General features: G+C 35.5%; 1 protein-coding gene across 1 annotated transcript in view; it reads right to left on the reverse strand.

The window, feature by feature from the left end:
- The window catches only part of DOCK11 (dedicator of cytokinesis 11), a 212,920-nt gene that overhangs the window by 20,314 nt on the left and 176,570 nt on the right, over nucleotides 1–16,036 (reverse strand). The window contains 2 exon segments of the mRNA XM_033112064.1: nucleotides 4,261–4,383; nucleotides 11,464–11,570. Coding sequence (XP_032967955.1) covers nucleotides 4,261–4,383; nucleotides 11,464–11,570 — 230 coding nt within the window.

A 16,036-nucleotide genomic window follows, 5' to 3' on the forward strand; every position in this document is an offset into this window, starting at 1 on the left:
ATTGGAGCACATGTGTCTTTATGGATAAATGTTTTCAGATTTTTCGGGTAGATACCCAGGAGAGGGATTGCTGGGTCATATGGTAATTCTTTTCGTAAATTTTTGAGGAACCTCCACACTGCCTTCCATAACGGCTGCACCAGTCTGCATTCCCACCAACAGTGTATGAGGGTTCCTTTTTCTCCACAGCCTCTCCAACACTTGTTACTATTTGTCTTGTTGATGACAGCCATTCTGACTGGGGTGAGGTGATATCTCATTGTGGCTTGGGTTAGCATTTCCCTAATAGCTAGTGAAATTGAGTATCTTTTCATGTATCTGTTGGCTGTTTGTACAAATATGTCTTCTTGGGAGAGGTGTCTGTTCAAGTCCTCTGCCTATTTTTTAACTGGATTGTTTCTTTTGTTGTGGTAGTTGAGTTGTATAAGTTCTTTATATATTTTGGATAATTAGCCCTTAGCAGAGGTGTTCAAACAACCCAATTTTAAAAATGGGCAAATCAACAGGTACATGAAAAGATGCTCAACATCACTAATTATCAAGGAAATGCAAATCAAATCCACAATGAGATATCACTTCACACCTGTTAGAATGGCTATTATCAAAAAGACAAAATAACTGTTGGCAAGGATTTAGAGAAAGGGAACTCCTGTGCAGAAGTATAAATTGATGCAGTCACTATAGAAAACAGTATAGAGAGTCCTCAAAAAATTAAAAGTAGAACTACCAACTGATGCAGCAATTCCACTTCTTGGTATTTATCTGAAGAATACAAAAGGACACTAATTTGAAAAGTAATATGCACTCCCATGTTCACTGCAGCACCATTTCCAATAGCCTAGACATGGAAACCTAAATGTCCATCGATGGATGAATGGATAAAGAAGAGGTGGTACATATATACAATGGAATATTATTCAGCCATAAAAAAAGAATGAAATCTTGCCATTTGTAACAACATGGATTGATCTTGAGGGTATTATGCTAAGTGAAATAAGTCAGAAAGAGAAAGATAAATGCCATATGATCTCACTTACATGTGAAATCTAAAAAACAAAAAACCTGCACTTATGGATATAGAGACCAGATTGGTGGTTGCCTGAGGCAGGAGGTGGGTGGTGGGCAAAATGGGTGAAGGGGGTCAAAAGGTACAAATTCCCAGTTATCACATGAGTAAGTCATGGAGATGTAATGTACAGCAGGGTGACTATCGTTAATACCGTATTGCATATTTGAAAGTAGCTAAGAGAGTGGATCTTGAAAATTCTTATGACAAGAAAAAGAATTTTGTAACTATCAAAGATGATGGATGTTAACTGGACTTATTATGGTGATCATTTTGCAACACAAATATCGAATCATTATGTTGCACATCTGAAATTAACATGATGTTATGTCGATTTTACCTCAATAAATAAAAAAATATATATAACAGAAAAAAATATTGGCAAATATACAAATGGCCAACTGGTAAATGACAAGATGTTCAAAATCATTGGTCATTAAGGAAATACAAGTCAAAACCACAATGTGATACCACTTCACATCCACTAGAATGGCTTCAATATGAAACCAAAAACAAATGTTGGTCAGGATATGGAATGTGTACATTGCTGGCGGGAAGCTAAAAGGAAAAACAGGTTGGTGGTTACTCAAAAAGTTAAACACAGAATTACCATATGGCCCAGCAATTCCACTCGTAGATATATCCCCAAGAGAAATGAATACATATGTCCACACAGAAACTTACACACAAATTCATACAACAGCACCATTCATAATAGCCAAAAGGTGAAAACAACCCAAATGTCTGTCACTGGATAAATGGATAAACAAATTGTGGCATATCCACACAATGGAATATCATTCAGCCACAAAAAGGAATGAAGTACTGATAAATGCTACAACTTAGATGAGCCTGTAAACATTATAATAATTGAAAAAAGCCAGACACAAAAGTTCACACCTTGTATTAATCCTTTTTTATGACATTTCTAGAATAGGCAAATCCATAGAGACAGAAAGCACATTAGTTACCAGGAGATGGTCGGTGGGGTGGAGAGTGATTGCTTAATGGGTATGGGGTATTTTTACCAGTTGATAAAAACATTTTGTAACTCGATAGAGGAGGTGGGTGCACAACATCATGGATGCACTAAATGCCACTGAATTGTGCACTTTAAAATGGTTAACTGTATGTTATGTGAATTTCTCCTTAATTCAAAAATGGGGGCATAGAGGAAGTTCTTTCTCTAAAATATTTCCGTATTATTTCCTGCAGTTGAAATGCATTTGAGGGAAATTTTCCTTACCTTTATGGCAGCCATCTCTGACACTTTTCAGCCCATCAGATAAAGATCCATTAAAAAATTATGCATCAGCATCCTAGAAACAATTACTTCATCTCATGCAGAATGCTAGGAGATCTATGCAGACCCTATACCCCTATAAGGAAATAGGAGTAATTCCCCTATAGAAAATATTGTTTCCTTTAATGTGTAGGGAAGATATATTTTCCTTTGTTCCCTAATAGTTGACTGAGTAGCAAAATGCTCCTTGGTTTATATACCACTTATCAGTGAAACCATATGGTTCTCTGCTTTTTCAGTCTGACTTATTTCACTTAGCATTATAATCTCAAGATCCATCTAAGTTGTCATAAATGGTCCTATTTCATCTTTTCTTACTACCAAATATTAATTCCATTGTGTATATATACCACAACTTCTTTATCCTATATGTGGTATATAAACCAAAAACAACAGAAGAATAAGACAAACAAATAAGAAACAAAAACTCATAGACACAGACAATAGTTTAGAGGTTACCAGAGGATAAGGAGGGAGGGAGGTGGGAGATGAGGGTAAGGGGGATCAAATATATGGTGATGGAAGGAGAACTGACTCTGGGTGGTGAACCCACAATGGGATTTATAGATGATGTAATACAGAATTGTACACCTGAAATCTATGTAACTTTACTAACAATTGTCACCCCAATAAACTTTACTTAAAAAAAAAATGCTCCTTGGGTTTCTAATAGCTTGATCTGTAACCTAAGAGTAAGAAAGTGGATATTTTGAAATCTTTTACAAAGGTTCTTAGAATATAGTGCTTTACTAGGAGGGGTAATGCCCATTCTTGGCTCACAGGCTATTCTTTGCCATCTATATGACCTAGAGTTATGTATTTAACTCTTGCTTATTAATATAATCACTTGAACTCCACTATGATTTTTCAGGCATGCCCTATATACACCAAAAGTATGGCAAAGAGAGAAAGACCCAGAACGTAGGAAGGAAAAGTGAGTGATCTGAGCCAGTTTGGAGCAGAGATTAAAATACATCCAGAAGATTTTAAATACCTGTGTTTTCACTCTTGGAAACTTCTTCAACAATGAAAGGCTACCTGCCATTTATTTTTCCTAACTGTCCACTATATTTAAGTATAAATTGCTTTGCTTTTCAAAAAAAATGGCTTGAAGCCTAAATCAACCCTTCCCAGCACAGTAGGGGTAGAAATTATAACATGGACTCAGAGACTCAAATATAAAAAAATCCTGTTCAGTGCTTTTGACAACAACTGATCATTATACTATTATTATTATTTATTAACTACCTTTTATCAACAGTTTTCTCTGGCAAACTAAACTGCAAAAACTCATAATAGGGCTATTATTAGTGCCTTATTACTTCCCCCACAGTCATCTGCCAGCATCTTTAGTCTCCCACATCTAACTGCAAAGAATAGAATCAAGTCTATGCCTCTTCTACATGGAAATTCAAAAGCATTTTTTAGGGAAGGTTTAATGAAGACAACATTGATTTTTTTGTGTGTGCCCTGAGGGAAACTGAGGACATGACTAGACTAGAGAAAACCACTGGTATGATCTAAATTTCAATTTATATTTTGGATGTTTCACCCTTAATTTCTATTGGAAAAATCATATGAATATAAGGTAGGATTCTAAGGATTGAACAGCATTTTTAAGGATTGTAACTTTCCAACAGGACAAATGTGTCAAAATGATACATGAGGTATTTATATTATATGATAAAATACCAATGTCATATAATTAACCATCTATTCTTCAGAGGTCGCACAGTAGAGTGATAGTAACATAACCATATTACTACTTTTACTAAGACAAAAATAAAGTATTAAATCACAGATCTGATAAAGGCTTAGTATCCAGAAAATATAAAGAACTCTCACAATTCAACAACAAATAGGCAATGATACAAATGTTTAAATTACCTACCTCAAACTCACGACGTTTCTCGTAAATTGGAATGATCAACTTGGAAATCTCAGAAATTACTTCGTAACGTTCTGCTTTCCATAAGCCATCCACACATTGTTCTAGCAACTCCAGCAAAACTTCCTGCATTAAGAGAAAAATGCAACCAGCAATTAGAAATCATTTTAGAGTTCTGGGCAAATAAATTTTGAACCATTTCAAGCTAATAAAGAATAAACAGAATGTACTAATTTTAAAGAAATGCATAGGAGTATTCTTGTGTAACTATAGTTTCTAAATCAAATACTTGAAATATTTGAAATGGAAACCATTCTTAAAAATATGAAATTAGGGCAGCCGGTTGGTTCAATGGTTGGAATGCAGTGCTCATAACACCAAGGTCACCGGTTTGATTCCCACATGGGCGCAGTGAGCTGCGCCCTCCACACTAGATTGAAAACAATGACTTGACGTGGAGCTGATGGTCCTGGAAAAACACACTGTTCCCAATATTCCCCAATAAAGAAATTAAAATATATATATATATATGAAGTTAATGTTCACAATAATAAACTACATCCATTTATTTTGTTTATTTATATGAGGATGTTAACTATACTTACAAATGGTAATATATTGAGGATTACCTTTAAAAGGGAATAAGTTGTTTGTTCTAAACTGAGAATGTTTGAATGTCTACCAGTAAATTTCACTAAGCCCATAAATGTTCATTATTTTTTCTTTACATTGAAATTATAGTATATACATAGTAAGAGTCTTCAGAAAATTTGACAACTTTTAAGCTGTTGTATTAGTGATTAGGTGTTTATTAAATTGATGTGATTTTGGTAAATAATGCTTCCTTCCTGACTGTTGGTTCTAAAATTAGTGAGAATGATAGGATGATAGCTCAAGATAGAGATCTCTGACCTTGCCAGAATGATTAACAGCTGCTATAAGACAAACTATGTTGTGAACCATCATCTCATATTCTCAACAATGAAAAGATGAAGCCAATTACGAATGCAATCTGTAAGTCTATTAATCTGTAAGTTTATTTCTATCTTAAAGAGAAACACTTAAGACCTATAGAACTGATTGTTAAATGGCTCTTCCTATATGTTCTGTAGGCAATTTTGAACTCATCTTCTTTCTAAACTAGCTCTTTCTCATGTTTCCTATCTGGCAAGTGGCAATATCCTACAAATCCTTAGCTAGAAAACTAAGAACAATTTTGACTGTTATGGGTTGAACTGTCCCTCAAAAAGTTGAAGTCCTAACTGCCAGGACCTCAGAATGTGCCCTTATTTGGAAATAGGGTCATTGCAGATGTAATTAGTTAAAGTGAAGTCATACTGGAGTAGAGTGGGCTCTTGATCCACCAAGACTGGTATCCTTAGAAGAAGACAGAGTCATACAGGGAGAATACCATGTGACTACAGAAGCAGACATTGGAATAATGCAGCTACAAGCCAAGGAACGCCAAAGAGCAACAGCCACAACCATCAGAAGAAAGGAAGAGGCAAGGAAGGATTCCACCCAGAGTCTCAGAGAGCATGGTCCTGATGACACCTTGATTTCAGGCCTCTAGACTGTAAAACTGTGTGACAATAAATTTCTATTGTTTTATGCCACCCAATTTGTGTACTTTATTATGGCAGCCATAGGAAACTAATACACTCTCTTTCTTTACTCATCCTCTAATCAGTTCATCACCAAGTTCTACCAGTTTTACTTCTTAAAATTTCTTAAATCTGGCCCTTCCTCTCCATCTCTACTCACATTGCTAAAATTCAAGACCTTGTTATTTTTTCTAATTGATCTTCCTGCCTCCAGCCTTGGCACTTTCCAATCTATCCTCCACAAAGCTGCCAAAGAGTTCTGATTAAAATGCAAACCAGACCACGTCCCTCTCCCTCTCTTAAAGTCTCATGATGGCTGCCCATCATTCATAGAACAAATGACAGGTTCTTTCATTTGGCACGTGAGGCTTGCAATAATCTGGTCAATACTTCTGTCTCATCACACCCAGCCTTTCACTTTATGCTCCAATAGCAGTGAACGTCTGCTATTATAGTTCCCCTGAAGCACCATGATGCTGTGTTAACTTGTGCCTTTGTTCATGGTGTACCCTCTTGTCCTTTAATCCCTTTCATTTGGTTAACCCCTTTTAAACAGCTTAGGTATTTACCTCTTCCAGGATCCTTCTCCTGATCAGCACAGAGCAGAAAAATACAACACACCTTATTTCCTACTCTGATAATTCACTGAATGGATGTTTATCACTATACTTGCCCATTATGTATCTGACTTTCTAAATAAGCTGTGACTTCAAGAGTAGGGAACAATATCTTTATATTGGTTTCTTCACTTGTGTAGTGGCAGTGCATAGTAGATATTCATTACATGTTGCTACTTGAACAAATGATCTTATATTAATGTTTAATAGCTAAATTAAAATTTCCAGCAACAGTGGGAAGAAAGAACTTCCAAGGAATTAAAAATCTGTTACAAAATAGTGAGGTTTGTCCCAGGAATGTAAACTTGGTTTACAATTAGGAAAAATTCAATGTAATACACCACATAAATAGAATAAAAGAGAAAAATGATATCTCCAGCTATAGATGCAGAAAAAGAATTTGAAAAAACTCAACATCCCTTCATAATATTAAAAAAGAATTCTCAGGAAACAAGGAATAGAAGAGACCTTCCTCAATCTGATAAAGGTCATCTACCAAGAACCTACAGGCTGAATGAACACTCTTCTCCTAAGTTTGGGAAAAAGTCAAGAATGTCTGCTTTTACCAGTTCTATTCAATTTTTGTTGAAGGTCCTAGCAAGTGCAGTACGGCAAGAAAAAGACAGAAAAGGCATACAGATTGGCAAACGTAAAACTGTCTTTCTGTGCGGATGACATGATTGTACCATCCGCACAGAAAGACTAATAAGCGGATTTAGCAAGGTTGCAGATTATAAGATCAACATACACAAATCAATTGTATTTGTATACACTAGTAATGACAAACTGAAAAATAAAATAAGAAATCAAGCAGTACTTTTTACAGTAGCATCAAAACATCAATTATCTAACAATAAATCCAGCAAAAGACTTGTATCCTGAAAATCTCGAAATATTACTGGGAGAAATTAAAGATGACCCCAATAAATGTTAATTTACTGAAAGGCTCAATGATGTTAAGTGCTTCATTCTCCATATAGTGATACATAAATTTAACAAAATCCCTAAAAAACTTCCAGCAGGCTATTTTGAGGAAATAGAAAAGATGACTAAAATTATATGGAAATTCAAAGGATGTAGAATAGCCAAAATGACTTTGAGAAAAACAAAGTTGGAGGGCTAACACTACCTGATTTTAAGACTTATAAAGATATAGTAATTAAGACAATGTAGTATTGGTATCAAGATGGACAAATAAATCAGTAATACAGAACTGAGTCCAGAAATAGCTCACACATATATGAAGAACTGACATTTGAAGCCAAGGTGCCAAAGTAAGTCATTGGGGCAAAAGGAAAGTCAGATTTTTTACCAAATGGTATGGATCATCTAAATATCTGTCAGAAAAAAATAAACCTTGACCTCTATCACATTCCATGCTCACAAATTAATTTTAATAGATTATAGAACTAAACATAAAACTCAGAAACTAAGTTTATAGAAGAAAATATAAGACGATAGCTTCACCATTGTGAGGTAAGCAAACAGTTCTTGGCCCAGACACAAAAAGAACAAACTATTAAACGGTAAATTGGACTTCATCAAAACCAAAACTTTTTTCTCAATCAGACTCAATTAAGAAAATGAATAAACAAATCAAAGATTGGTAAATAAATTTGCAGCACATTTATCTGACAAAGGACGTTTATCCACAATATAGGAAGAACTTCCACAAATTAACAATTAAAAAAAATGAACAATGCAATTTTTAAAAATGGGCAAAAGACTTGAACAAACATTTCATAAAGGAAGATACATGAAAGGCAAAGGAGCACATAAAAAAGTACTCAACGTCATTAGTGAAATATAAATAAAAAACACAATGAGATACTAATTCATACCTAACAGAATGGCAAAAATTTAAAAAAACTAGCAACATCATATGTTGGTGAAGATGTGGAGCAACTGAAACTCATCCACTGCTGGTGGGAGTATAAAATGGTCCAACCACTTCGAAAAATTCTTTGACAATTTCTTATAAAGTTAAATATATAACTTCCCTAGGATCCAGCAATGTCACTCCTAGGTGTGTACCCAAGAAAAATAAAACCATATGTCTACAAAAGGTCATAGATAAGAATGTATAAAGCAGCCTTATTCATAACAGCCCCAAAATGGAAACAATTCAAAATCCATCAACAGGAAAATGGATTAAAAATCATATATCAATACAATGGAATATTATCTAATAATGAAAAAGAACAAACTTTTGATATACTCAACATAGATGTATCTCAAAAACATTGGGTTAAGGAAAAGAAGCCAGATACAAAAGGGTACGTAATGAATGATTCCATTTTTATGACACCAAAATACAGGCAAAATGAATCTGTGGTGATAGAAATCAGATGGTGGGGGTGTAGAGACTGACTGGAAATGGGCACAAGGAAACCTGGGGGAATGGACGTGTTCTATTTCTTGTTTCTAGTGGTAAGTTACATGGGAGCATACAATTGTCAAACATCATCAAATTGTTTCAGTTAAGATGTGTGCATATTATTGTACATTAACTTTATTTTTAAAAACTCCTACAAATCAAAAGTCAAAAATACAGTTTTAAAAACAAATTAAATTTCATTATTGGTTTAACCCATGTATTTAAATACAAGCACTAAATGGCCAACCATTTGTATTGTTCATTTCAATAAACTTTGGAAATCAATGTCATTTATTTTCCCATTAGTTAGGGCATAAGGAAGAAGCCTTATTATGTAAACTAAAACATAAAATGGTACTTTGTAGAACATGATACCATCTGTATATGTCAAACAAAAAGGATGTATGAATTATTACTGTAGAACACAAAAGAGTTCTAACAAATGTGTTTATAAAGAACACTGCTTACAGTTCTTGACTAATAAGAAACATTACCACTCTCCTTGAGAATCTTAATTAAGTGTCAGGCTTAAGGCCATTTCTATGTGGCTTTTTGGAAGGCAGGATGTAACTTCGGTTGTGCTGATCCATTTATCTCCCATGAACTCCCCTGAATCTTTCCGCTGCCAAACATAAAAACTGGAAGTCGATGGGAAATCATCTAAGACCCAAAACGTTAATTAAAATGAAGATTTCACAAACAATGAATTGGGATTAAAATTCAAGTATCTTGATTCTCTGTTATGATTAACTCAGCAAACATGTTTTAAATATCTATTCTTCTAGGTTCCAGGGCTAAAAGAAAACCTCACTGTCAAGTAGGTCTGTGATAAAGCCTGACATTTATGTAGCACTGAATGACTGATAAAGAGCCTTTACATTTATTGTGAAGTGACCAGGACAGTATGACTGTCTTCATTTTACTGATGAGGAGAGAGACCCATATAGAAATAGTAGGTAAACCTTCGAGGCATGTATCATTTTAGCTAAATGAACCAGAGCTAACTTGAGATTTGCTTGTATTTTAAAAAACAATTCATAAAGTATTTATAAAGTGTGTCTCTATCGTTTTGATCTGACTGATTCTTGTGTTTCTTAATACAACTTTAAAAGATGGAAATAATTTAAAAGATGGAAAAATGTATTTCTGTGGGACTACAACCCCTTAAATCTCTCTGCTTTTGATGTTTGTTTGTTTCTTTTTTTTCATCTTCCCATTCTTTAATTGGGAATTTCTCTATGGTTCAGTCCTTGGTTTTCATTTGCTGTATTGTCTCCCATCCTCACTCTGCTTTGATTTTCACACAGATATGACTTCCAGATGTGGCATCTCCAACATTGATCTTTCTGCTTAGGTTCAGTTCTGAATTTCTAATGGCCTGATAGTTATTTCCATTTCAATAACCTTTTACTTCAAATTCAACACACATTAAAAACTGAATTCATCACCTTCCCTGTAAAATCATCTGTCATTTTTCTGTAATATCCACACCCAAAATCTCAGAGTTCCTTTTGACTCTTCCCCTCCCATAGCCAGCAAGTCTTCCTCTTTTCTTCATAATGTTTCCTGAATTTGTTACTATCTGGGTTTTAGGCCCAGACTGCCTCATATCCGAACTCTTAGGGAAGCCCCCTCTCTAGAATCTGCCTACAGCCCCTATCCATCTACCTCCAATAAATCTCCTACATTACCACCAAATTAACCTGTCCTCTTCCTTGCTTTCATCTTGTCATTATTCTGCTCAAAAACCTTTGATAGCAATTCAACATTCTACTGAATAAAGCCCAAACATTCATAGTTTTTCAAAATCAGACCTCAACTACTACTCTTCTCTATGTGAACTCACTGGTCTAGTCAAAAGGATCCACTCACTTGTGCCCCAAATGTGCCTTATTACTTTCCCACCTCTGAACTTTTGTCCCTGCTATTCTCCTTCTGTTAGAATGCCTTCAGGGTGTCCTCATTCTTCAAATCTCTCTCTAATCATACCTTCTCTGTTCTACCTCAGCTCAAAGGCATCTCTGTCACCTTTGACTTTACACGGAACATACTGTCTATATTATTGACATGGCACTGCCTTGCTTATTTCCATTTCGTGTAGGTATCTTATCTCTTCAGGTAGACATTGGAGGTCAGAGATGAGCCATATCTATTTGATAGCTCCTATATCACCACTTGTTCATAAGTCAGTGCTCAGTAAATATTTGTTGATTGAGTGACAACTGAAGCTGTTCGCTATCCATATGAAGTTTAGAGTAGAAATTTTCCATTTTTAAAATATTATTTGTATGCATACTCTGCTTAGCTGTTACCTTGTTAACTGTATTTTTTTATGGAAATTTTCCCAAATTATGTTGACCCTAATCTGATTACTGGGATGATGATTTGAGAATGATAAATATTGCATTTCTAAAATCATACAACAGTTCCAGAGACAGGATTCCACATTCCAAATAGGAACATCTTTACCCGAGGTAGCTTTAATGCTTACATATCATCAACCCATAAGTTACCTTCCAAATTAAGTTAGCTGTAATATTTTTTTAATATAAATAAATTTTAAGAAGTTAAATTTATGTAACTGGCAATGGAGGCCCTGGAATCTTACTTCACTATAATGGACATCCATCATTCCAGCATCTTCTTTCATTGCTCCTTCTTCATCTATATTGGGAGTAATTTTCTTGAAGGCTGAACATCCATTAGGGAATAATTCTGTGTGAATAAAAAGCAGTGATGTAAATTTATTTTTTGAAGTGTTTTGTAAACAACAGATAGCCTTACAGGGATCGGTTACTTGTAAAAATAAACACATATATTTGTAAGAATCAAAGTCATAAATTACAGTTATAAATTTACAGTTATATAAAAAGAATTTAACAAATTATTTCCATCTACTAGATATTCTACCCGTCTTTTTCCCCAAAAATGAGCTCAACTTATTTACAAATAAGTCTCATTCTCATTCAAATAAGCATCATCTTCAATAGCTAGTACAGTAAATCTTTCCCTAGTGTGATCTAAAAATTGTTACAAACACTTTGATCCTACGTATGTTTATGGTCTCTCACCTAGACAAGGGGGGCACATACTTTTCAGGTAACCACTGAATGAGCTTTTGTTACCATCTCTAGTTCCTGAAGAATTAGGGAAAAAAAGTGGGCTGTTGGGGGAATCACAGCCCAGGACTTGTAAGACAGGCAAAAAAATAAAACAGATGGCAGGCATGAAGCACCCTTGGAGAAACAGGATGGGGCATTGGAAGAACCAGAGCTTTTGGAGTTAGATGTACCCAGCTCTATCACTTATTATGTGATTTTAGACATGTTTATCTCTCTAGGACTGTAAAAATTTTCATTATCTGTAAAATGGAGATAATAGCTACCTTATGAGAATTAAATGAAATGTAAACTGTTTACAGAACCTACCACATAAGAAGTGTGCAATGAATTATTATTACCAAACAAAGCTACCAATAAATAAACTAGCTTTCCCAAGATAGACTAAGAGAATTGCTGCTAGCTGGTGCAGTAAGTGACTCTGAAGCTGGACCCCTGGGAGGTAGGAAGTGAACTCAAGCTGAGAACAGCTGCTGTAGGACTCTGAACCAAATTGTTACCGTGAAGCAAGAGACTGGGTATAGAAGACCACATAGCTGCCCTACAGGTTCTGGACAGGGGAACATGTCCAACCACTTCTGTTGTAGCTACCTTTACCCTTATCTAAGTAGGCTATAATTTTAGAGTTAAGGAAAATTCAGCCTCCTTATAAGAGTCTGCTAGTCAGTGAAAGTGGCTGGTTACAAGGGAACAAATAGCTTTTGCAATCTATTGTTCTACAGTATCTCTAATAGTGATGCTTAGAAATAATGACCTACTCACAACTAAATATCTGGTAAGCTTCCTGGGGTTAGAAGGTGGGGAAGGAAGAAGAAAGGTTCAAGAAAGCCAAACTGCATATTGAGGAGATTTCTCAGAATTCTGGTGGAAAAAGTTCATGTATCAGGGCTTAGATTTTGCCAATTCTTCCTGTCTAAATGAAAGCTAACTAGAAATTCATATTCTGGTAAGACGCTTGACAGAACATGAGTTATCAAGTAAGCACCGCATTTTAATAAGAGAAATTGAATTGTGAGGAAAGATGGGGTTATTTTGAAGTATTTTGTCAAGAACAGAGAAACACATAGGGAGTGGTCAATGGATTTCTCTTAAGGCAGAAGGAGAGGCAGAAATGCAAATGAGATTCACTTTGACCCACTGGACTTTAGAACTGTTTTTGATCAAAGAAATTAGGTAATAAAAAACACTGAAGAGAGAGCATGACACACTTCATTTCCAAAGATAAACATGCCTAAAAGGGTCTGTTATAGACTTCTCACAGAGTTCTATTCAAAGTACGGGGCCATGATAAGATAAGGAACCTACACCAGAATGTAAATCAATTCATCAGTTCCTTCTTCAACAAAGTCTTTAAAAAAAAAAAAAAAAAACAAGCCAGCTTAACAAAACATTGTGCTCAGTGACACAGTGGATTTACATTCAGGATAATACTCCTTATCTTGTGGACAAGTAAACAGTTCTCCGATTGGCAGCTGGTACACGGGCCACTCTTGAGTAATAGTGCATTAGGAGAACTTTTCAAAAATTAGTAGAAAACATCTCCATGAAGTCAAGAGCTAACTTGAGTGAAGAGATAAAGAATGTATCCCTTAACAGAGAAAAGGATCTATCCCTGAAGGCCTAGGCCACTAGGTCCATGACTGGGGAAACAAATTCCTGTCTGCTGTGAGGAATTTTAAGTGATTACCAAATCTAGGATTTTTCATTATTCTTTATTCAGTGATGTATGCAGATTGCTGTGATTTAGGGGAGGACAAAAAGAGGCACACTACGCTGCTATGCCTGTGATCAGGTGAGGCTAAAGCACCTTGGGAGTCTTCTGGGGTGCATTTTAAGTAGAAGTAGGGTAACTATGTTTCTTCTTAGAAAGGTCAACACCTACTTTCGGAAGTTGTATCTGCATCATCTGGTATTGACTTCTGGTGTGGACTTTCAGCTTCAGAGTCCACTATTTTTGCTGCAGTATGTTATCTTGGTTCCTATGCCTGATGACATCTCTTTACCTAGAGAAGTCTATATCCTCTTGTTTATCAACACCCACCAAACTATCCAATGATATGAGGAACATTTTGTTTGTTGGCGTCTTTAAAATACTTGGGGAAAATTCTGATTCCCCTTAGTCCTGGAAAGATTTTCAAATGAAACAAGTTACTGAATCTAGAAGTGACAAGTGTATATATCCCAACAGAGGGAGGCATATATTATATCTGAGGGGTCTCACATAATCCTATGTAACATTACATAAGGTGGTCTTGAGAGTCTGCTATCAACCTTTCTGGTATGTGACCTGGATTCCTGACCTCACCTTTCATAGCTGTAGCTTCTGTATTCCTGACTGCTGTCCTAGGGAAAGCAACATGTAAACTGTCTAAGTAGAGACCACTACGTTGAGCACAAATTATCCCATGAGAAAAGTGGGGAGGACTTTGGAGTATAGGGAAGCAATCCAACCTTTCATAAAATAACACTGCTAGTCAGAAGAAGGGTTAAGAGGTAAGAATCCTGAGGGGAGGGCAAAAAGGAAGCAAGCTGTGATTGGAAAGGAACTGGGGGATAAAAATCTTTGTAAAACTTAAGCTATCAGATCCTGAGTACAAAGACTAGGGAATGGGATCATCATTACCCTATAAAGAATGAAAAGAACAAACTCTCTGGGAAAGGAAATTTCTTTTTCAGGGTTGATGAGGGTGCCCTACAGGCCTGAAGTTTTGCTGAACCTCAGGTGCTGTGGGGTGGTAGAAGAATGCAAAAAGTGACTCTTGTCATCCCTGGGGAAAACAGCTGTGCCCTCTCTCAGGCAGAGAAGAGGGAGAGGTACATAAAGTGTAGCCTCCAGAGAATGAGATCTAGAACATTGTGAGGTTCTCAGACAAAAGAGAAGTACAGAAAATTTAGATGTTTATTTTATAATTTGGGGGGTGGAAGTAACTAACACCCAGTATCAGCACTTCGAGGTAACTTAGGTAGAAGGAAGAGAATAATAATCCTTTAAGGTCTCTCTGGTAGAAATAGCAAGAGCTCTGACTGCCTGATAGAAGTTTGAGGCTAGGGTAGGGGGCAGGGAGAACTGTACACCTCCTTCCCCTTTCCCTTTCAGTTCAGTGCCTGAAACACGATAAAAGGGATCTAGAAATGGTACCTCACTGGTGTTCATAGCCACCCTTGGGGGCAGAGGTCCAATCCCTTGATTGTTTAGGCAACCACCCAATGGGACTAACCATTTTTTTTTTTTAAAACTGCACACAAAAGAACAACTGTCTCCGATGTGTGAGCTAGTGAGTCAGTCATATTTCATTACATCATGATTTTTTAAAATGCTATATTACAGCTTCGAGAGAAATGGCATAGGACTTTGAGAAAACAAAATTTTTGGCAATTGATATGCCAGAGATTTATAACATATCTTAACTCTTCTTCCCTTTTGTATTCATTACCAAAGGACACTTAATGATAGAAAACAAAGGGTTCCAGAATTGAATTATTTTTGTTAAATAAGTTTGTCTTGTGTAAATAAAAGCCTTTTTTTCAGTTCTGCACTCAAATGTACTTTTTTTTTTAAAAAAAATTTCTCATTCTCTTTGTTTTTCATTTTTTAAATTAGTTTCAGGTGTACAAAAACAATGTAATAGTTAGACATTTACACACCTCACAAAGTGATAATCCTCTCCCCAATCTACTACCCCTCTGACATCGTATATAGCTGTTACAGTTCCACTGACTCTATTCCCTATGCTGTACTCCACATCCTGTGACTATGTGTGTGTGTGTGTGTATGTGTGTGTGTGTGTGTGAGAATATATATATACTGAAGCTGAATAATATTGAATGTCAATTATAATTATATATATATATTATATATATATATATATATAATATATATATAATATATAATATATAATATATATATATATATAATATATATATATATATATTATATATATATATAATTATAATTGACATTCAATATTATTCAGCTTCAGTTTCAGGTACACAGCACAATAGTCAGGCATCAAATGTACTTCTATTTACTCTGTGACTATCGTCTTATCTAGATCATGGAGT

This window comes from Rhinolophus ferrumequinum, chromosome X, assembly GCF_004115265.2.
Source record: "Rhinolophus ferrumequinum isolate MPI-CBG mRhiFer1 chromosome X, mRhiFer1_v1.p, whole genome shotgun sequence".
NCBI lineage: Eukaryota > Metazoa > Chordata > Mammalia > Chiroptera > Rhinolophidae > Rhinolophus > Rhinolophus ferrumequinum.